The 21,973-nt window shown below is 44.8% G+C and overlaps 1 protein-coding gene across 8 annotated transcripts in view; it reads left to right on the forward strand.

Annotated features, from left to right (window-relative positions):
• PIK3R3 (phosphoinositide-3-kinase regulatory subunit 3) overlaps positions 1 to 21,973 on the forward strand; it is a 267,358-nt gene that overhangs the window by 232,228 nt on the left and 13,157 nt on the right. The window contains exon 1 of one of the 8 annotated variants that reach the window (XM_075181572.1): positions 21,527 to 21,942. The exons of the other annotated variants lie outside the window; for them this stretch is intronic. Coding sequence (XP_075037673.1) covers positions 21,846 to 21,942 — 97 coding nt within the window. The 5' untranslated portion in view covers positions 21,527 to 21,845. Of the gene's footprint in view, positions 1 to 21,526; positions 21,943 to 21,973 lie in introns of those variants that run through there. 8 annotated transcript variants of the gene reach the window in all.

Genomic DNA, 21,973 nt, shown 5'->3' on the forward strand with positions numbered 1-21,973 from the left:
GAGGGAATGGGGAGGCTGTCTTAATAGTACATGGGTGGAAGTTAGGCTATTCATCATCATCATCATTTATTTATATAGCGCCAACATATTCCGTAGCGCTTTACAATTGGGGACAAACATAATAAACAAACTGGGTAAAACAGACAAAGAGGTGAGAAGGCCCTGCTCGCAAGCTTACAATCTATTAATTTAATGGTGGAGTTTAGGTGGGGGGCTAATTATTTAATGGATAATATTTTATTTGTGGGGTGATAATGGGGCAATTTATATTTATTGGTGGGACCTATTAAATTAAGATGGGGAGATGGGACCTTTAATTTAATGCTGGTGTGGTTTCGGTCTATTATTGAATGTGGGGCTGAGTTTGGGGAGGATGGTCGTGGGAAATGGTTATATTAAACGTAAATGTTATTGCTGGGGCAGTTTAGAGGGAGGATATTAGATCTATTTATCAAATGTGAGTACTAATATTTTAGTGTTGGCGCTAGAGGGAGGCCTACATATTAAATGTGGGCGCTATTGATTTAATGCCGGAAATTGTTGGAGTTTTCTAAATTTCATCTGCCCATTTTTTTTTTCCAATAGGGTCTCCAAGGATCCAGATAAGCAGCAGATGATTTAAAGAAACCAGCAGCCACAGGTGGTTAAAGTGACAAGACAGGTAGGAGAGAGCAGAACAGTCTGCCAACTGTCCTGAATCTGGTGGGGCAGTCCTGAATTTGGGTGACTGTCTTGTTTAGTCAGGATTTGGTCTGACTAGATTGACAGTTGAGAGGTCTGTCCTGCTTCACACTGTACTACTGGTGAAGGAAGAGCTGTGTGCAACTAACAGTAGTGCTCACAGTTTTGCCTGTGTATTTGTCTAAATGATAACCCCTCTGTCTTAATTGCACCAGCCCCCCCCCAACACCCACTTTGCAGCGCTATATGGTATTAGGTGGGCCCCAGTCATTGGTTTCCCCGGTGGGCCCTTCATGCCCCAGTCCGACACTAAGCATAAGACACTTCTCAGTGCATCAAGGTGTCGTTACCTGGCATCATAACTGTAACATAACAACCCACCACCACTTAGCTCTGGGCTTCCTCGTATTGTCTACTGGAGTTCACCAGACAGAGGTATATGGGTTAGTATCTCACTTTTGATTCTCCTGCTACTTGTATGACAAGACCACTGGCTCCATATTAAATTAAATACAATATTTGTACCAGTTTGTCATTAAATGTGACATCATCTAATTCTGCTTTCCCCATAGACATTGGCAATTCTAGTTATGGCCAATTCCTAGCAATGATCTGCTTAGCGTCTGACTATGTGAGAAGAACTTGCGGGGTGGGGGGTCTACGGATTGGGGGAGTGCGGACATCATATGAAGACCACTCCAGTGTGCCAAATAATAGTTTTTATACCTAATTCTCTGACTACTCCACATTCCTACCAGATGTGTTTAAAAATTGTCCCACTACTGAGCACACTCATAGGAGATTTATTTTACCAATGCACATAATGAAACCTTGTTGTTTGTTCATATCATCTCCTCATCCCACCCGCCAGCCAGGCCCTCTCGTAACTAGTGAGCACTGATAGACGTTGTTTAGTATCTGTGAATATAAAATCTAATTACTCTGCTGCCCCCCCCCCCTCGATTTAGGGGTCTCATTACAAAATGGAGAAAATCAATTTCTGGTGCTTTTGATGGAGGTAGGGCTTCTTCTTATCCATCACAGTGTTACCTCTGGAGGTAGGGCTTCTCCTTATCCATCACAGTGTTACCCCTGGAGGTAGGCCTTCTCCTTATCCATCACAGTGTTACCTTTGGAGGTAGGCCTTCTCCTTATCCATCACAGTGTTACCTCTGGAGGTAGGGCTTCTCCTTATCCATCACAGTGTTACCTCTGGAGGTAGGGCTTCTCCTTATCCATCACAGTGTTACCTCTGGAGGTAGGGCTTCTTCTTATCCATCACAGTGTTACCTTTGGAGGTAGGGGTTCTCCTTATCCATCACAGTGTTACCCCTGGAGGTAGGCCTTCTCCTTATCCATCACAGTGTTACCTCTGGAGGTAGGGCTTCTCCTTATCCATCACAGTGTTACCTCTGGAGGTAGGGCTTCTTCTTATCCATCACAGTGTTACCCCTGGAGGTAGGGGTTCTCCTTATCCATCACAGTGTTACCCCTGGAGGTAGGGGTTCTCCTTATCCATCACAGTGTTACCCCTGGAGGTAGGCCTTCTCCTTATCCATCACAGTGTTACCTTTGGAGGTAGGCCTTCTCCTTATCCATCACAGTGTTACCTCTGGAGGTAGGGCTTCTCCTTATCCATCACAGTGTTACCTCTGGAGGTAGGGCTTCTCCTTATCCATCACAGTGTTACCTCTGGAGGTAGGGCTTCTTCTTATCCATCACAGTGTTACCTTTGGAGGTAGGGGTTCTCCTTATCCATCACAGTGTTACCCCTGGAGGTAGGGGTTCTCCTTATCCATCACAGTGTTACCTCTGGAGGTAGGGCTTCTCCTTATCCATCACAGTGTTACCTCTGGAGGTAGGCCTTCTCCTTATCCATCACAGTGTTACCTCTGGAGGTAGGCCTTCTCCTTATCCATCACAGTGTTACCTCTGGAGGTAGGGGTTCTCCTTATCCATCACAGTGTTACCCCTGGAGGTAGGCCTTCTCCTTATCCATCACAGTGTTACCTCTGGAGGTAGGGCTTCTCCTTATCCATCACAGTGTTACCTTTGGAGGTAGGGGTTCTCCTTATCCATCACAGTGTTACCTTTGGAGGTAGGCCTTCTCCTTATCCATCACAGTGTTACCTCTGGAGGTAGGCTTTCTCCTTATCCATCACAGTGTTACCTCTGGAGGTAGGGCTTCTCCTTATCCATCACAGTGTTACCTCCGGAGGCAGGCCTTCTCCTTATCCATCACAGTGTTACCTCCGGAGGTAGGGCTTCTTCTTATCCATCACAGTGTTACCTTTGGAGGTAGGGGTTCTCCTTATCCATCACAGTGTTACCTCTGGAGGTAGGCCTTCTCCTTATCCATCACAGTGTTACCTCTGGAGGTAGGGGTTCTCCTTATCCATCACAGTGTTACCCCTGGAGGTAGGCCTTCTCCTTATCCATCACAGTGTTACCTCTGGAGGTAGGCCTTCTCCTTATCCATCACAGTGTTACCCCTGGAGGTAGGGGTTCTCCTTATCCATCACAGTGTTACCCCTGGAGGTAGGCCTTCTCCTTATCCATCACAGTGTTACCTCTGGAGGTAGGGCTTCTCCTTATCCATCACAGTGTTACCTTTGGAGGTAGGGGTTCTCCTTATCCTTCACAGTGTTACCCCTGGAGGTAGGCCTTCTCCTTATCCATCACAGTGTTACCTCTGGAGGTAGGCTTTCTCCTTATCCATCACAGTGTTACCTCTGGAGGTAGGGCTTCTTATCCATCACAGTGTTACCTCTGGAGGTAGGCCTTCTCCTTATCCTTCACAATGTTACATCCGGAGGTAGGGGTTCTCCTTATCCATCACAGTGTTACCCCTGGAGGTAGGCCTTCTCCTTATCCATCACAGTGTTACCTCTGGAGGTAGGGCTTCTCCTTATCCATCACAGTGTTACCTCCGGAGGTAGGCTTTCTCCTTATCCATCACAGTGTTACCTCTGGAGGTAGGGCTTCTCCTTATCCATCACAGTGTTACATCCGGAGGTAGAGGTTCTCCTTATCCATCACAGTGTTACCCCTGGAGGTAGGCCTTCTCCTTATCCATCACAGTGTTACCTCCGGAGTTAGGGCTCCTCCTTATCCATCACAGTGTTACCTCCGGAGGTAGGGCACCTCCTTATCCATCACAATGTTACCTCTGGAGGTTGGCCTTCTCCTTATCCATCACAATGTTACCTCTGGAGATAGGACTCCTCCTTATCCATCACAATGTTACATCCGGAGGTAGGGGCTTCTCCTTATCCATCACAGTGTTACCTCCGGAGGTAGGCCTTCTCCTTATTCATCACAGTGTTACCTCTGGAGGTAGGGCTTCTCCTTATCCATCACAGTGTTACCTCCGGAGGCAGGCCTTCTCCTTATCCATCACAGTGTTACCTCCGGAGGTAGGGCTTCTCCTTATCCATCACAGTGTTACCTCCGGAGGTAGGGCTTCTCCTTATCCATCACAGTGTTACCTCCGGAGGTAGGGCTTCTCCTTATCCATCACAGTGTTACCTCCGGAGGTAGGCCTTACTGGCCACTCAGTGTGTATCCGATACTGGCCACTCAGTGTGTATCCGATACTGGCCACTCAGTGTGTATCCGATACTGGCCACTCAGTGTGTATCTGATACTGGCCACTCAGTGTGTATCCGGTACTGGCCACACAGTGTGTATCCGGTACTGGCCACACAGTGTGTATCCGGTACTGGCCACTCAGTGTGTATCCGATACTGGCCACACAGTGTGTATGCAATACTGGGCACTTGGTGCGTAGCTGATACTGGGCACACAGGTGTATTCGATATTGGGCACTCAGGGCCTGATTCATTAAGGAAAGTAAAGCAAAAAAATGAGTAACTTAGAAACTTGGCAAAACCAGATTACAATACAAGTGGTGCAAATTAGTTTATAATTTTGCACATAAGGAAAATACTGGCTGTTTTTTCATGTAGCACACAAATACATTATAGCTTTATTTTTACACTGACATTAAAAGTAGATCTAGGACATGCCCTATCCCAATGAATAAATCTGTCCCCACATTTTATATTTACCTGCCCCTCCAATGCAACATGGTTTTGACAAGGTGAAAAGTTACTAATTTTTTTGCTTTACGTTCCTTAATGAATCAGGCCCTCTGTGAGTAAGCAATACAGAGAACATCCATCCCTCATCAGTACCACGGCTCATATGTCATTATTCCTCTTTATAAAATGCCTACATATTCTGCAGCGATGTACAGCAGGGGTTGTCGCTCTGACATGATTAAGACGCTGTGCCCTTAATGCACTCTGGAGCCGTGACAGTTCTGGCAGAAATGTCATTTTCATTTCACCCTCCGATCCCAGAGACGCCTTCATCTCTTTCACAATCTCTTTCCATTCTCTGAAAACCAGCTAAGAGCGTCTGATTTCTTGCCAGCATTTCTAAAAGAAGCAATTTACCAAATCCCAATTAATGAGAAAATGTAAAATACTTTGTTCTTTAGCTGGTGCCTCCAGGGGTTGGAGGAGGGGGCAGTGAGAGATGGGGGCTGTACCGACAGCTTCTGCCATTTCCCTACTTAGTCTCATGCTCCGGCTTCAGGCGTGGAGCCAGTATGAATCACACACGCAGCGCTGTTGAGAGCGGACATCTATTCGCATGTTAATCACAAGAAGAGAAATGCACAGCTGCTTCTTACAGGAGGGATGTGCAATCCTTTCATCTATTAAACTGTACAAATGTCACCTCTCAAACCCCATCATGGCATGAGAACCCTGCAGCCCCGAAAATAACATGGTAGAGACATGACTGATCCCCACCAGGGGGCTACATTAGTGGAGGCCTCTTTATACACAGGTGGGGGGGGGGGTCCTCGGGTGTTTGCAGGCTGCTTAGGATAAAGTGTAGAGGATGCTGTTACACATGAACAAGTTCAGATGACGCAGATGTTAGTAAATGGGTGTTAGCGCTTTACTTTATTAAACTCCTCTAGTACATACTAAATGGTTGCAATAAATCCTCTACAGCGTGCACAAGAGCTGACACTCATTCACCTTGGAGATTGTTATTTTCTGTACCAGCCTCTACACTGTAGTATTCAGCAGCTCCGCTGATCTCTCACCATTTGCTGAATCTCCATCTAGACTGAATTAGCAGTATCAGCTTGGTGCACTATTGGTCCCAGCATACTCGCATATGCACTGAATGTCTCCCTAGCTCCACACGGCTCTCATTAATCTCCCACTCGGGACACTGGCCAGAGAAGTTGGCTCTCTCATTGTCCCCACTGTCCCTGCTTGGGTCAGAATAACTCCAGACCACCACTAGGCAAGGTCAAGGCTGTATCCTTGACGTCATACACAAACTACCCGTTATTAGGGTAGGGGCCAGCAGCACCTCTCCAGGGCCTCTTCTCAGGTTTCAGAGATCGTATATAAATCCTTTGATGCCACCACTCACTCCCAATTCTGCCCGGATCACTTATTCAAATTATGGAGCGTGTTCTACTTAACAGCTCTTAGCCAAAGAGTGTTACACCAGATTCTAACAAATGACTGTTCGTTCAGTACTTGAAACTAGAGAAAGTACAGCAAAGATTATATAAGTATATATTACAACTATACATGTCTATCAATACAAGACAGACGTGGCTGGAGGTGAACATAACCTGGGACTACTTTATACTATATATGTATTGTGGCACGGGTACTCCTCTGATGATGCACACACGACAACTTCTTTCTTGTACTTTGTTTTTATTGTCAGGATGGCAAAGTAACTCATAACACAAAGTTCCTCACACTTTCTTGTGACCCTAACTCTAACTTAACAGAGACCAACTCCCTTGTCACCAGCCAACTTGTTCAGCATCGGTTACACTGCATAATGAATAACTCAGGCTTAAACACTTTACACTCCTCCCTCAGCCCTAGCTTGATGGACAGGTGACACTCCCACCTGGTCTTTAAAGAGGTATTCTCTGCAGGTGCTCTGCTTGATTATTCTCACTGCAGATACACCCTGTCAGCTGCTGTTAGCAGTGGAAAAAGATACCTCTAAACAACTTCAAAATATGTAAGATACATCACACTTTGTACTTTTATTTTGTCACACATATGTCCTCCACCTGTGTCTCTTTAAATTAGGTGCACTGCTGTACAAATGTGTAACTCTGTATGCAGCTTTGCCCTGCAGACTGTCAGCTATATACCTAACTCCTCTCTTAGAGGCCTGTAGCAAACTACTCCCTTTGTCTCATTGGCTGTGTTTTGGGGCCTCAAGGATGTTGCTGATAACTCATTTAATTTTATAAATGGCTAAAAATTTCATTCAACAATGGAACAATGTTGTTTCAATTCTGCAGTGTGCCTCTGTTACAGGTCTATGTTATACTCCCATGAGTCTGTGAATACCCATTGGATGGGCAATAATGTGGGCAACTAGTATACTGATAGCAACCATGTCATTGAGCACACAGCCATCGAACAGTATAGAACAGCTCCTACACTATTCTGTCACTGAGCACACGGCCAGAGATTACATTCTGCTGTTCAGCTTTGTGTATAGAATACATTCGCCAACTACGTTCACAACTGTACACTTATGATTTATTTTAATATAATGACCATATCAAATGGCCACAACGCACCACGTGGGAAATGTAGAGACAACATCATAAATTTAAATATAAAGGCCCAGAAAGGTGTTGCTGCTGCAGGAACTATCCGCAGATTGTCGGCCAGATGGTCGTGAGTGCAGGCACACTGCAGAATTGGAACAACATTGTTCCATTGTTGAATGAAATTTTTAGCCATTTATAAAATTAAATCAAACAATACGATGGGCTTTGGAATGATAATCGTTCATTGTTGGAGCGCACACACTGATGTGATATCGGGCCGACCGGTCGTTTATCGTGTGATTGACCCAGTAATCAGCTGAAAAACCTGTATTGTGTACCCAGCCTTAGATTGTCCATTTCTGTCCAGTCTTTCAGTGAACAGATTGTTTATTAAATTAAATTAGATTATTGAATAACATTAAAAAAATAATATGCTGTAATATGAAACCTCTTATATATGTTAATCAGATTTAACACTCCGCTTCTCTAGGCATCAATAACCAAAACCCCATCAATCCCAATTTAACAAAGGCATGAATGTATTTTTAGTACATCATAGATCAAACTTGTTTTCAGATTTGTCCAATCGTAATATTGCAACAAATGGATTACTGTTGTATTTTGTTCTGCATTTTTATAGAACAAGCTCTCTGTTCCTCCAAGCAGTTGTGATTGACAAAGTAAAAATACAAAGTGCATCAAACATGTAAAAAATATAAAGAAAAATATTCCATAAAATACTAATAGGGAAATGCTGATGAATAGTGAAGAATTCTCCCTATTAGCTTTTAAAATAGAGTGATAACACCTATTGGTTATACAGTTCCAGCACTCTCAGAATTCTCACAACAGTTGTAACAAACGACGGAGGGAGTGTGAGTGGAACTAGCTTCAGCCATACTCCATCCTGAACTTATTAAAATCGCCGTCTTATAACCGTGCTTGTCCTAGTGTCACTAATGTCCTCTCGCACCATAAATGTTCTGTAATCCAGTCTGTTACCCTGTGAGCTGTGTACAGTCATGGCCAAAAGTTTTGAGAATGACACAAGTATTGGTTTTCACTACGTTTGCTGCTTCAGTGTTTTTAGACCTTTTTGTCAGATGTTGCCATGTTATACTGAAGTAACATTACAAGCATTTCATAAGTGTCAAAGGCTTTTATTGACAATTACATTAAGTTTATGCAAAGAGTCAATATTTGCAGTGTTGACCCTTCTTTTTGAAGACCTCTGTAATTCGCCCTGGCAGCTGTCAATCAGTGCTTGGAGTTTGTCAGAATTTGTGGGTTTTTGTTTGTCCACCCGCCTCTTGAGGATTGACCACAAATTCTCAATGGGATTAAGGTTAATGTTAATGTTTTGATCCCCGAGCCACTTAGTTATCACTCTTCCCTTATGGCAAGGTGCTCCATCATGCTGGGAAAGACATTGTTCATCACCAAACTGTTCATGGATGGTTGGGAGAAGTTGCTCTTGGAGGATGTTTCGGTACCATTCTTTATTCATGGCTGTGTTATTAGGCAAAATTGTGCACTTTGAGCACTTTGCCATAAGGCAAAAGTGATAACCTCACATCCCGGGTGAATACAATCGGAAGCGATGTGCCACAGACTGGCAGGGGTTGATACACTGGTCACTAAAATGCATGTGAAATGTGTTGACCCCTCAGAGACCTCTAGATTGTAAGCTTGCGCAAGCAGGTCTGACTGCTTTGTATATCTATTATTCCCTAATCTTGTTTTATTACTGTGTTCCCAGTCAGGTCCTGTGCTTGGCCCTCCAGTGCCCCCCTGTCCTTTACTGCGCATACGCTGATCACCTATACTCCTGCACTCTATTTACAGCGTGGGCTCGGAACATGGCGCGTCTGCTGCACTTAATGGGCTTAGCGTGTTCCATCAGCCCTGTTCCCAGTTGTAAAGTCCTGCATAACAAATACATGCTCATAAATAATACTCCAGGGGTGACGTATAAAACAAGAGCAACCAAAAGTAATTCCTGCGGGATAACAGGACATACTTGCCAGCTTTTGAAGAGGCTACATGGCAACAAGTAAAATAAGAATGGATCAGTAACCGGTGATTAGGAGTCATTTAATCATCTATCACATGCAAAGTGTCATGGGACCCTGATATTTATATGTACGAGAGAGAATGAAGCCATCAGCAAGACGACACTCCCCCTCCCCTTCCTCATATTCCAATTAAAGTTCCCTATTGTAAGTGTCTCATTGTTTACTGGCCTGGAATGAAGAATCCCTGTTAGAGATCAGAGCATGACGCTGCATCTCTCTCTTAATCCTTCCCCGTGGATTAACTGAGTGGATTGCCTTACGGTCTCCTTGCTAGCGCTCCTTATCCCCCGTGCACCTGGAGCTTGCTTCTGAAACAGAGTTTTATTGCCAATACACCTCCACTCCTGTCCTGCTGTCTATGTTCTAGAGCCTCTGAAAAGAATTCATTTCAAACAAAACTAATTTAACTAATTGCATGCACCGGGCCCTTGATAAAACAGCCTGGAGTCCTGTTGACCACAGTTAAACTTCTCCAAATGTGCGGTGTCAGTCAGCAGAGATGGGGCAGCCGCCTGGGGCCCAACAACCCCCAGAGCTTCTCGAAGTTAGATAAATATTATTTTACTCACAGATCGAATTACACATATACTCACATAAATATACAAACTAAAATCTACTGCTTTCTCTTTATAAGAGCAACATATGTAAGTGCCCCAGATAGCAAAAATAAATCATTCATGTAAAACCCAAAGTGATATTATTATTATAAACTCTTGGCATTTACGTTTGTTTCATTAGTGAATTGTCACCGTGGATCCTAATTCCAGTATCCGACCCCTCCAGGGATCACGTCTCATCTGTATTTTGTGTCTAGTGATTGGCATACTGCTCCCTGATTGCTACATATGACCATCGCTCTAATGGAATAAAACGCTGTGCTGTATCGCGGATTAGTAGAAGTAATCACTAATAAGAACACAAATGTAATATCTGCAGGGGGTGAGCAATTCATATCAGGGGAGCTCGCACTTTAAAAGCTTCTATTGTCAGGACTCTGGTAGACGGACTTTTAGCACTTATCCTTTTATAAAGCCTGACTTTTGGCCGACCCCTAGTGAGCTACAAGCTGGATGTGCATGAGAGAGAGAGAAACCGAGAGAGGAAGAGTGACACAGAGAAAGAGAGACATAGAGAGAGGTAGAGACAGAGAGAGAGAGAAACCGAGAGAGGAAAAGTGACAGAGAAAGAGAGACATAGAGAGAGGTAGAGACAGAGAGAGAGAGAAACCGAGAGAGGAAAAGTGACAGAGAGAAAGAGAGACATAGAGAGAGGTAGAGACAGAGAGAGAGAGAAACCGAGAGAGGAAGAGTGACACAGAGAAAGAGAGCCATAGAGAGAGGTAGAGACAGAGAGAGAGAGAAACCGAGAGAGGAAGAGTGACACAGAGAAAGAGAGACATAGAGAGAGGTAGAGACAGAGAGGGAGAGAAACAGAGAGAGGGAGAGAGACCTAAAGATGGGGAGACAGAGGGAGCGGGAGAGAGAGACAGAGAGAAACTGAGAGGGAGAGAGTATGAGAAACAGAGAGAGAAAGAGGGATAGTGACACAGAGTGAGGCCTAGAGAGGGGAAGACACAGAGAGCGAGAGAAACCAAGGAGGGAGAGAGAGAGAGAGACCTAGAGAGGGGGAGAAAAGCGGGGAGAGAGATACATAGAGTGAGAGAGAGTACAAGAAATGGAGAGAGAGAGAGAGGGAGAGAGAGAGAACTGCTGAAAGCAGCTAGTACAGTGAGTATAGTATCCATTTCTTCTGCTCTGCTGGCTGATGTAAAGATAATGACCAGTGTGTAATTATAATGATTATTTGTATGTAGCCTTGTTACTCCAGGCATCTGTAGTAGCTGCTACTCTGCTCACTAGATGGTGCTCTCTGGCTCAGCCATACCGGAGATGCAACTCAATGTGATGTGGAGTTGCTGGGGCCTGTAGTTAATTTTTTGGTGCAGTGCCTCCACCTCAGGCACCTATGATTCCTTAAAGTGAGTAATATGATGACATTGAGGAAATTCTTCAATGCACAAGTTGCATTCAGTTGGGAATACTAACAGTTTAATCAGTGGGGGGGTTAAGTGTTGCTACTCACATCTCAATACTTTGTAACTCTGTCTCTTGTTTCCTCTCCAGTTATCTGCAGACTGTCTAGTCACAAACACGTGGTCTCTTGCAGACTCTCTATAGGATCTATTTATGGCCCCACCATGGTGACTATCAATATGTATCACTGCAAATCACAGTGATACATAATGAAGTCCCCCTGCAATTCACCATGCGGGGGCCGCTCTAGGAGCCCAGGTGAAGACCCCCCTCCGCACAGCATTTTTCAAATAGAGAACGTTCTATGTGTGTATCACTTTCACCAGTGACGGGTCCAGTGAAGTCAGAAGGGCTTCTGCTGGATCTCATTGTAAAGACCAGTAACGGCATCCTGAGAAAGCTTTTTGCAGTTTAATAAATTGTTTAATGCTGCTGTCATCAAAGAGGTAAGTGCCGGTAATTAGCTTAATGTCGGAGAAATCTCTGATGTCTCCATCATTAACCGTTTGTTACATAAGAAAAGTGGTGAAAGAGCATTTTGCCGGTGTTTATGTCGGTATTGTGGGTCTTCACAGCTTGTTGCCTCTTGCAGTTTCCACAAACACCAGACAAGACAGGTGCACAGAAGATCCTCCGCCATGTTCTCCTGAGTCTGACCTCTGTCCTCCAGAATTATATGCAAAGGTAGAAACTGGGAGCTGTGCACAGTTTCTGGAAGATTTACTACAGTTCATTGTATAGTAGCTGCTGGTTATCCACAGCAGCACTGGTGTTAGCTCTTAAGGTCAGGAGGCTGGGGGCATGCGTTAGACTCACCCATACCATGCCTCGCTCACCAGCAGCAGGGCAACTGTGGACAGAAGATACCTCACAAAATTCCTACGTGCGGAACATACATGTCCATGGACGGGAGAGTTTGGAGGTATGCCATACTTGCCAACTTTTAAATAGTGAAGTTCGGGAGATCCCGGACAGGGGACGTGGCTGGAGGGGGCGGAGTGTGGTCAATAACGTCATTTTGCCCCCGCCATGGAAACATCAATTTTTGTCACGAGGCGGGGCCAAAATAATTCACTGCAAATCGCGTCATTTTGGCTAGCGAATTGCGGGATGCGGGACTTGCCTCCTCTCCCGCAAGTCCGGGAGAACTACCTGGATTTCGGGAGTCTCACAGACATTCCAGGAAAGTTGGCAAGTATGAGGTATGCATGGGAAGGGGTCCTTTTTTCCACCCACCACAACTTACCTATGCTCTGTTACCGCTGATTGTTTCACTTAATAATGGCCGGAAACAGAAATGTTTGTCTTTACTGTGATATTTTTTTCTTTTACACTTTTTTCTGCTGCCGATGAAAATAATGTCGTCCAGAAATATAAACTGGGGGTTTTAGGGGTGGAGAAAGAATAGTAATCAGCTATCAGCTTCTGTCATTTCTCTAGTGCAGTATAGTGTGTGTGTGTGTATATATATATATATATATATATATATATATATAAAACCCACCTTTTCCTTAAAGCCTTCCAGTCTCATGCCTAAACTCCCACCGGTCGGCTACCTCTCTTTCTCATCCCTTCTTCCCTTCTCCCCCTTCCTCGACTCCGCCTCCGTTTCTCCCGTCTCTCCGTCTCATCCATGTGTCTGTCTGTCTTCCCCTCCCTTTAGATTGTTCGCTCCTTTGAGCAGGGCTCTCCTACCTCCTGTTTCCATCACTTTTACTGCGCTCTCCAGCTACTCAGCTCACCTCCTCTCAGTCCCTCTGCCCTCTGTCTCCTCTCGCTTCTCTCCGCTCCCCTCAGTGACTCTCAACCTGTCATCCGTGCCCACCCTCTTGGGCCATAGTTACCTGCCTGTACTCACTTTTCCCCTCCCTCCCTCTCTTTCATGCTGTGCCTGAGCCCCCAGAGTTATAGTGCTTACTGTTACTTGTACTGTGCTGTTTCACCTTGTACTGTGCCATTGTTTGTCCTTGTACGGCGCTACGGATACTTTGTGGCGCCCTATAAATAAAAATTAATAATAATAATAATAATAATATATATATATAGCTATTCCAGTACATTATATAGTGTATACACCGCTGTGTGTACAGCAACATAGACTGACGTGCTGTTTACACAAAAAGTTTTTTTTTGCTATTTTCTGTGTTTCAGGAGCTGCGTTCATTGACTCAGGTGCTCATGTGTTCAGCTCCATCATTGTATTTACAGATTCTGCATCTGGCTTTTGTTCCATGACTTTCATTTTTAATAAGTAAAATAGTAAAGCTCCCCCAGGGGGAAATACCAGAGCAACCTTTAATTATACAGCAGGTACTGTAAATCACCAGGCGCCAGCACCTGTCACCGGGGAGATGGAGGTTGGTTACAGGCTTTGGAAATATTTAGATTATCATTAACGCTTATGGTTTCCATGTACTACAACTCCCAACATCCTCAGCTGGTAAATTAAAACCTCCAAACCTCTGATTTATACATTTTCCACCATCTACGGATATAATGGGAGTTCTGACTACTTCAATCTTCATTTATTTGGCAGTTTTGAAACCGCAGCTCATTGCTGGTGATTTTGCCCTCCAAGCCGCTGAATTTACCATCCAGGGATTTGGAGGATAAAAGCCCAAACTGCTGGCGATGTGTGGTGGTTGTAACACCCCTAAATTGCTTGCTGATTAGGTCAAAATGCATGTGGTTTATGGGAACCGCCATTAGCTGATGGGCCACTCTTGGTACTCCTGACCGGTGGGTTCCAGGGGATTACTAAATCATGTTAAAATGTCTCGTAATAAGAACTAAATAAATTGTAGAGGCCCCTTTTCTCAATAATCTGTAATATTGTCCCATTATTGTCTGAAGTATCCAGAGTTGAGGCGGTACCTAGCAACTGATTGGAGGATGGCTGGGACTATCCACTATGCTGTGTATTGGGTACACGGCGTTCCAACATGATCCAGCACACTTAGGGACAGCGCAGAAGGGGTGAGAGATCTGCATATTTTCACCGACAGAGATTAGGGGGGAAGTTTGCACCATAAGGCCTCTATTGATCTGAGTTCTGTATATTAAAGCCTCCAGACACTATAGAAGTGTGCACTGTAAAACCACCATAGATTTGTGGGTGTTATATAGAGGTCACTAGAATGCTTGCTGTATTATATAGAGGTCACTAGAATAATGATCGCTATGTTATATATAGGTTACTAGAATGATCGCTGTATTATATAGGTCACTAGAATGATCGCTGTATTATATAGAGGTCACTAGAGTAATGCTCGCTATGTTATATAGAGGTCACTAGAATGATCGCTGTATTATATAGAGGTCACTAGAATGCTTGCTGTATCATATAGAGGTCACTAGAATGATCGCGGTATTATATAGAGGTTACTAGAATGCTTGTTGTGTTATATAGAGGTCACTAGAATGCTTGCTGTGTTATATAGAGGTCACTAGAATGCTTGCTGTGTTATATAGAGGTCACTAGAATGACCGCTGTATTATATAGAGGTCACTAGAATGACCGCGGTATTATATAGAGGTCACTAGAATAGTCGCTGTGTTATATAGAGGTCACTAGAATGCTTGCTGTATTATATAGAGGTCACTAGAATGATCGCGGTATTATATAGAGGTCACTAGAATGCTCTCTGTATTATATAGAGGTCACTAGAATGCTTGCTGTATTATATAGAGGTCACTAGAATAGTCGCTGTATTATATAGAGGTCACTAGAATGCTTGCTCTATTATATAGAGGTCACTAGAATACTTGCTGTATTATATAGAGGTAACTAGAATGCACGCTGTATTATATAGAGGTCACTAGAATACTTGCTGTATTATATAGAGGTTACTAGAATGCTCATTGTGTTATATAGAGGTCACTAGAATGATCACTGTATTATATAGAGGTTACTAGAATGCTCGCTGTATTATATAGAGGTCACTAGAATGCTCGCTGTATTATATAGAGGTCACTAGAATGCTCGCTGTATTATATAGAGGTCACTAGAATGCTCACTGTATTATATAGAGGTCACTAGAATGCTCGCTGTATTATATAGAGGTCACTAGAATGCTCTCTGTAATAAGTACTTGTCAGATGGGGCAGGCAGGTGTTTTTGATACATTTTTAGGTATTTGCAGCTCTTTTGACGTAACAATTTTTCATCTATTTGATTGGTCATATAAAGCCACAAACCATGTCCGCAGGATGTTGTCACTGCCCTTCTCCCCATGCAGCACACTAGAGTCGGGCCGCTTGCTTGTGTTCGCCCCCCCAGCCTTCCTGTGTATCTATGTATGCTATGACCATGCGCACTCTTCTGTTTCCTATCACTGGTTACACACGATTACATGAGATGCGGTGGGTTCATATCACACACTGCAACTTTCCCTACTCTGGCTGAGCTGTGGCCACAATCTCAGGGATAATTAGTGGGAGGATTTCCTACTTGTCACCATGTACTGAATGTATCTCTGTCTATAGACAGGCCTAATGTTGCTTTGTGATAGAGGATTCTGGGTGCTGCAATTTGCTGTGTGACTGTGCTGCTAAGAAGCCGGCAGCTTTTCTGCAGTTACATCATCGCTATCTCAGGAGCACTATAGACAATACATTACAGGCAGGAACATCACACTGCATGAAGTTTAATGATACATAATCTGTTAAATGTGCTATAGTGTCACTTTGTTTCTTTTCATATATGGACTGCTCTACTAATTTACATTGTAACAATATGATTCATCTCTACACATATCCCGTGCGTTTCTCAATTTCATCCTCTGCATTATATTGGTTAATCCAGCAGTCTACCAATCACAATATAATTTCCCTGCATCTTGTCCTGAGATGAACATTCAGTGTGGCCCTTACACCCCAACAGCGAGTACATGACTGTTGCTACCCGACTAGGTCACCAGGACAGTAGTGAGCGTACACATGTACTGAGCAGACGAGGCGGCCTGGCATGGATCTAACAGTTTGGGAATTCAATAAAGTTGAATATTAGCACATTTTGTATCACTGTCAGCAGAGAATGCTGCCCAGTCGCTCTGTGTTTAAACCACAAACAGAGAGGTCGGACAGGACATGCCTATGGTGTGCAGCTGCTTGGGGGTGGGGTGGGGGGAGTGATTGTCCTGATCGCCCCCCCCCCCCCTGGATCCGCTACTGGCAGGGATGCCAGAGGAGGAGCTCCCGACACTCTCATCTATGCTTCAGACATCTCTGAAATCAAATACACTCAGCTCTCAAATGTGACAAGAAAACCCAAATACCGTTCATATACAGTAAACAACAGCCTTAGTTACTATACGGCCAACCAATAAAGGTTATTTGGGTGTGGTTTATAAACCCAACCTTCTTGTCACATACCTGAGAGTAAATTATTTACCTGCATTTCATCTTGTCTGAAGCATAGATGAGAGTGTTGGGACCCTTAATGATGGGATGCAGGCTTAAATGTTTTGATCACAACATGAACTAATACCTCTTACTTTCATTTTACTAGTTAAACACATATTTGCAATAATAGGGATCCAGGCTGACATATATGTGTGCATATAATGCCATGCAAAAAAAAAATAACAAACTTCTAGGTGCTAAAATCAATATCAACCAGTATCCCTAAAATTATCCTGTATATATTAATATACTAAATAGTTGTTCCTTATATAAGGGGTTGCCACGAAAATTGGAGCTTCTGGTTGTTTGATATATTGTCATGCAGCTAGTAACCTGTACAATACGGGTTTAACCAGGCGATGGCTTATACTATTTTGTTTGTAAATCTTGCCTAATGTTGTCTTAGTTGCTGTCCAGCCAACCTAGTAATTGGTTATCTGGGTGTGGTCTATAAAGCAGCCTGTGTCACATGTCAGCCTCCTTACCTGACAGGTGAGTGTGTCTTTCATTTTACCTGTATCGTTGGTGTAGGCCTCGCAGGAATCTTGTTGCCGCTGTGTGAGCTTAAATGTTATGACCAAAATATAAGCCTCATACATTCATTTACTAGCTACATACAGATTTGCAATAGTAAGTGTGTCTTTGTTTTGTATTTATATAGTGCATTTATATTAACCTGCAGCTGGAACACAGGAGAATACAGGTTTAAACAAGTGCTGGCTTTTTTATTTTCTGAAAAATATGAATAACAGAAATTTTGTGCAATCCTATCCTTGTATTAATAACTACATAGACTGGTTAAACTACTCACTCCTCTGTTTTATTGTTACAAATATTTTGTATTGTTATATAGTAGGAGCACATGGAGAAGACCATATCTACCACTTGTCTTAATTGTAGATTATTGCAGCATTCTCTTTCACCCCCCTAAACAGAGTTCCTGTGAAAGATTGTTTTATGTTTAAATGTGTTTTTATTGTTTTTGTTTGGGAGGTAGAAAATGTATTAATAACAAGTTTTTAGATGTAGAAAGCTGACAACACAAACTCTGAGCGCTCATTAAATTGGTATCTGCAGTGGTAAGTGGGATACATCAAAATATACATACTGCATGAAGACTATACACAATAGGGTGGGCACTCGCTCTTGTAGGGGCTGCACCTGGGTAACGTGGATGAGAATCACTGCAGGACTTCTAGGACCCTACAGACAAAAGCACAACACCCTCAGGGCTTATAGCGTTGATGTGGATAAATGTTTTTGTAGTACATGTATATACGTATATATCACATCTTGATAGGAACAGGTACAAACGCCATTGGGGCAGTTAGATCGTCTGTGCACTGGAGAGCACATCTCCTAGGTCAGACCTTATAACCTGCTCACAACGCTGCAGCAGATTGGAGAATACCCATATTGCAAACCGCCTTTGGCAATGTGTGTGGCAGAGGTAGAACGAACCGTAGCAAAATAGTGATGGGGTCACTCAGGTTTCTAGGGAAGGGACCACCAGCGCTCACCTTAGTGGACGGTCACCTCTGTACTTCACATCCTGGTTTGAAAATAAGTGAACATGGCCGTTCCCCTCCACTCTGAGTACTCTGAGTAAGGGTTAGAATGTTCCAGCATCCAGGAGACAACAGCCACTAAGGGGGAGATTCAATTCCCTGCGTCGTTCTTTAGAACAACGCGGGTCGCGCACAATTACCGTTACTATGGTAATTTCAACATGATTTTCTGCTTGCGGCTCAGGGAGCTATGAGCAAAAATCAGCGTTGAAATTACCATAGTAACGGTAATAATGCGCAATACAATATGGGAGGCTTTATATAATGTGGGGGTAACTGGGTATATAATATGTAGAATGTGGGGGGCTGTATGTAATGTAGGGGGGGGGGTGTATATGTGGGTAGGAATACAATGTATACAGTACGGGAGCTGCCAGTGATGCAATGTGAGGGTGATGGGGAATATAATGTGGGGGTAACAGCGAATAAAATGTAGAATGTGGGGATCTGTATATAATGTGAGCGAGGGCTGGGAATATAACGTGGGAGCAGGTGAGTGTATATGTGGCTAGGTATACAATGTATCAGTACAGGAGCGGCCAGTGATACAATGTGAGGGGTTCGGAGATATAATGAGGAGGTAACTATGTATGAGGGGGGGGGGGGTATATAATGAGGGGGGTATATTATGTGGGGGGGGGACTGGGAATATAATTGGGGGGGGGACTGGGAATATAATGAGGGGGGTATATTATGTGGGGGGGACTGGGAATATAATGAGGGGGGGTATATAATGGGGGGACTGGGAATATAATGAGGGGAGTATATTATGTGGGGGGGACTGGGAATATAATGAGGGGGGTATATAATGGGGGGGACTGGGAATATAATGAGGGGGGTATATTATGTAGGGGGGAATGGGAATATAATGAGGGGGGTATATTATGTAGGGGGGAATGGGAATATAATGAGGGGGGTATATTATGTAGGGGGGAATGGGAATATAATGAGGGGGGTATATTATGTAGGGGGGAATGGGAATATAATGAGGGGGGTATATTATGTGGGGGGACTGGGAATATGAGGGGGGTATATAATGGGGGGGACTGGGAATATAATGAGGGGGGCATATTATGTGGGGGGACTGGGAATATAATGAGGGGGGTATATAATGGGGGGACTGGGAATATAATGAGGGGGGTATATTATGTGGGGGGACTGGGAATATGAGGGGGTATATAATGGGGGGACTGGGAATATAATGAGGGGGGGGTATATTATGTGGGGGGACTGGGAATATGAGGGGGGTATATAATGGGGGGGACTGGGAATATAATGAGGGGGGCATATTATGTGGGGGGACTGGGAATATAATGAGGGGGGTATATAATGGGGGGACTGGGAATATGAGGGGGGGTATAATGTGGGGGGACTGGGAATATGAGGGGGGTATATAATGGGGGGGACTGGGAATATAATGAGGGGGGTATATAATGGGGGGGGACTGTGAATATAATGAGGGGGGTATATTATGTGGGGGGGACTGGGAATATAATGAGCGGGGGTATATAATGGGGGGGGACTGGGAATATAATGAGGGGGGTATATTATGTGGGGGGGACTGGGAATATAATGAGGGAGGGGTATATTATGTGGGGGGGGACTGGGAATATATTAATGAGGGGGGTATATAATGGGGGGGACTGGGAATATGAGGGGGGGTATATTATGTGGGGGGGACTGGGAATATGAGGGGGGTATATTATGTGGGGGGTCTGGGAATATAATGAGCGGGGGTATATAATGGGGGGGACTGGGAATATAATGAGCGGGGGTATATAATGGGGGGGACTGAGAATATAATGAGGGAGGGGTATATTATGTGGGGGGGTCTGGGAATATAATGAGCGGGGGTATATAATGGGGGGGGACTGGGAATATATTAATGAGGGGGGGTATATTATGTGGGGGGGACTGGGAATATGAGGGGGGTATATTATGAGGGGGGGTATATTATGTGGGGGGTTCTGGGAATATAATGAGCGGGGGTATATTATGTGGGGGGACTGGGAATATATTAATGAGGGGGGGTATATAATGGGGGGGACTGGGAATATAATGAGGGGGGGTATATTATGTGGGGGGGACTGGGAATATGAGGGGGGGTATATTATGAGGGGGGGTATATAATGGGGGGGACTGGGAATATAATGAGCGGGGGTATATTATGTGGGGGGACTGGGAATATATTAATGAGGGGGGGTATATAATGGGGGGGACTGGGAATATAATGAGCGGGGGTATATTATGTGGGGGGGACTGGGAATATAATGAGCGGGGGTATATAATGGGGGGGACTGAGAATATAATGAGGGAGGGGTATATTATGTGGGGGGGTCTGGGAATATAATGAGCGGGGGTATATAATGGGGGGGACTGGGAATATGAGGGGGGGTATATTATGTGGGGGGACTGGGAATATGAGGGGGGGTATATTATGTGGGGGGGACTGGGAATATAACATGGGAGCAGTTGGGTGTATATGTCGGTAGGTATACAATGTATACAGTACAGGAGCAGCCAGTGACAGTGTGGGGGGGGTCGGGGTATATTATGACGGGGGGACTGGGAATATATTAATGAGGGGGGGTATATAATGGGGGGGACTGGGAATATGAGGGGGGTATATTATGTGGGGGGGACTGGGAATATAACATGGGAGCAGTTGGGTGTATATGTCGGTAGGTATACAATGTATACAGTACAGGAGCAGCCAGTGACAGTGTGGGGGGGGGGGGGGGTCGGGGTATATTATGACGGGGGGACTGGGAATATAATGTCGGGGAGCCCCCTCCCCTCACGCCCCCTTATCGCGGTCACTGTCACTTTAAAGACACTTCAGAAACATTTTTCTTTCCCTTTGTCCCTCTTAGTAACTGTATCAGCCAATCGGAGGCGCGGCCCGGCTTCTCTACTTCGTGATTGGCTAGTGTGTTGAGGAGGAGGGGCGGGTAAGTCTTAGCTTCTGCTAAGTTCTCGCGTTGTCCAGGCAGACAAAGACAGCGAACAGCGGGAAAGCCCCGCCCATGGTTCCCGTCCAGCCAATCGGAGTTTCCTCTGTTTCCCCCCTCGCGCCATCCTTCCAGCCAATCCCTTTATGCATTTGACGTGCCTTAGCGCTAGCTCTGCCTCTACTGCCTGTAACGGCTCTGGCTCGCGGCCAAGGTTTGGACTGTACCATCTGTGGTTCTCTCCCTGACTGTTGGAGGGGGGTTTGGCCCGTGGAGTCCCGGTGTTACCCGCACCTGGGGGGGATAGATGGGATGACACACCGCACACTGTATCTCCCGTACAATATCCGCCTCTCTCGGTGACAGTTGTGGGGAGGCGGGCTGTGTGGAGATCAGTCTGTGTCAGGTCCCCGCCCCCTCCCCCCTGCCCGGAGAAGTGGCAGAGTCCGGCAGGTTGCCGGTTATAATGAAATGTGATCGTCGGAGAGAGGAGATGGGAGCGGGGAGTCAGGATGTACAACACGGAGCAGCGAGACTGGAGCCCGGAGCCCCTTATAATGCCCTACTCGGCCGAGCTCATCTTCTACATCGAGATGGACCCGCCGCCAGGTACCCCGCAAAGAGGGGCTTCTTCTGGGTG

Source organism: Mixophyes fleayi, chromosome 8 (genome assembly GCF_038048845.1).
Source record: "Mixophyes fleayi isolate aMixFle1 chromosome 8, aMixFle1.hap1, whole genome shotgun sequence".
Lineage (NCBI taxonomy): Eukaryota > Metazoa > Chordata > Amphibia > Anura > Limnodynastidae > Mixophyes > Mixophyes fleayi.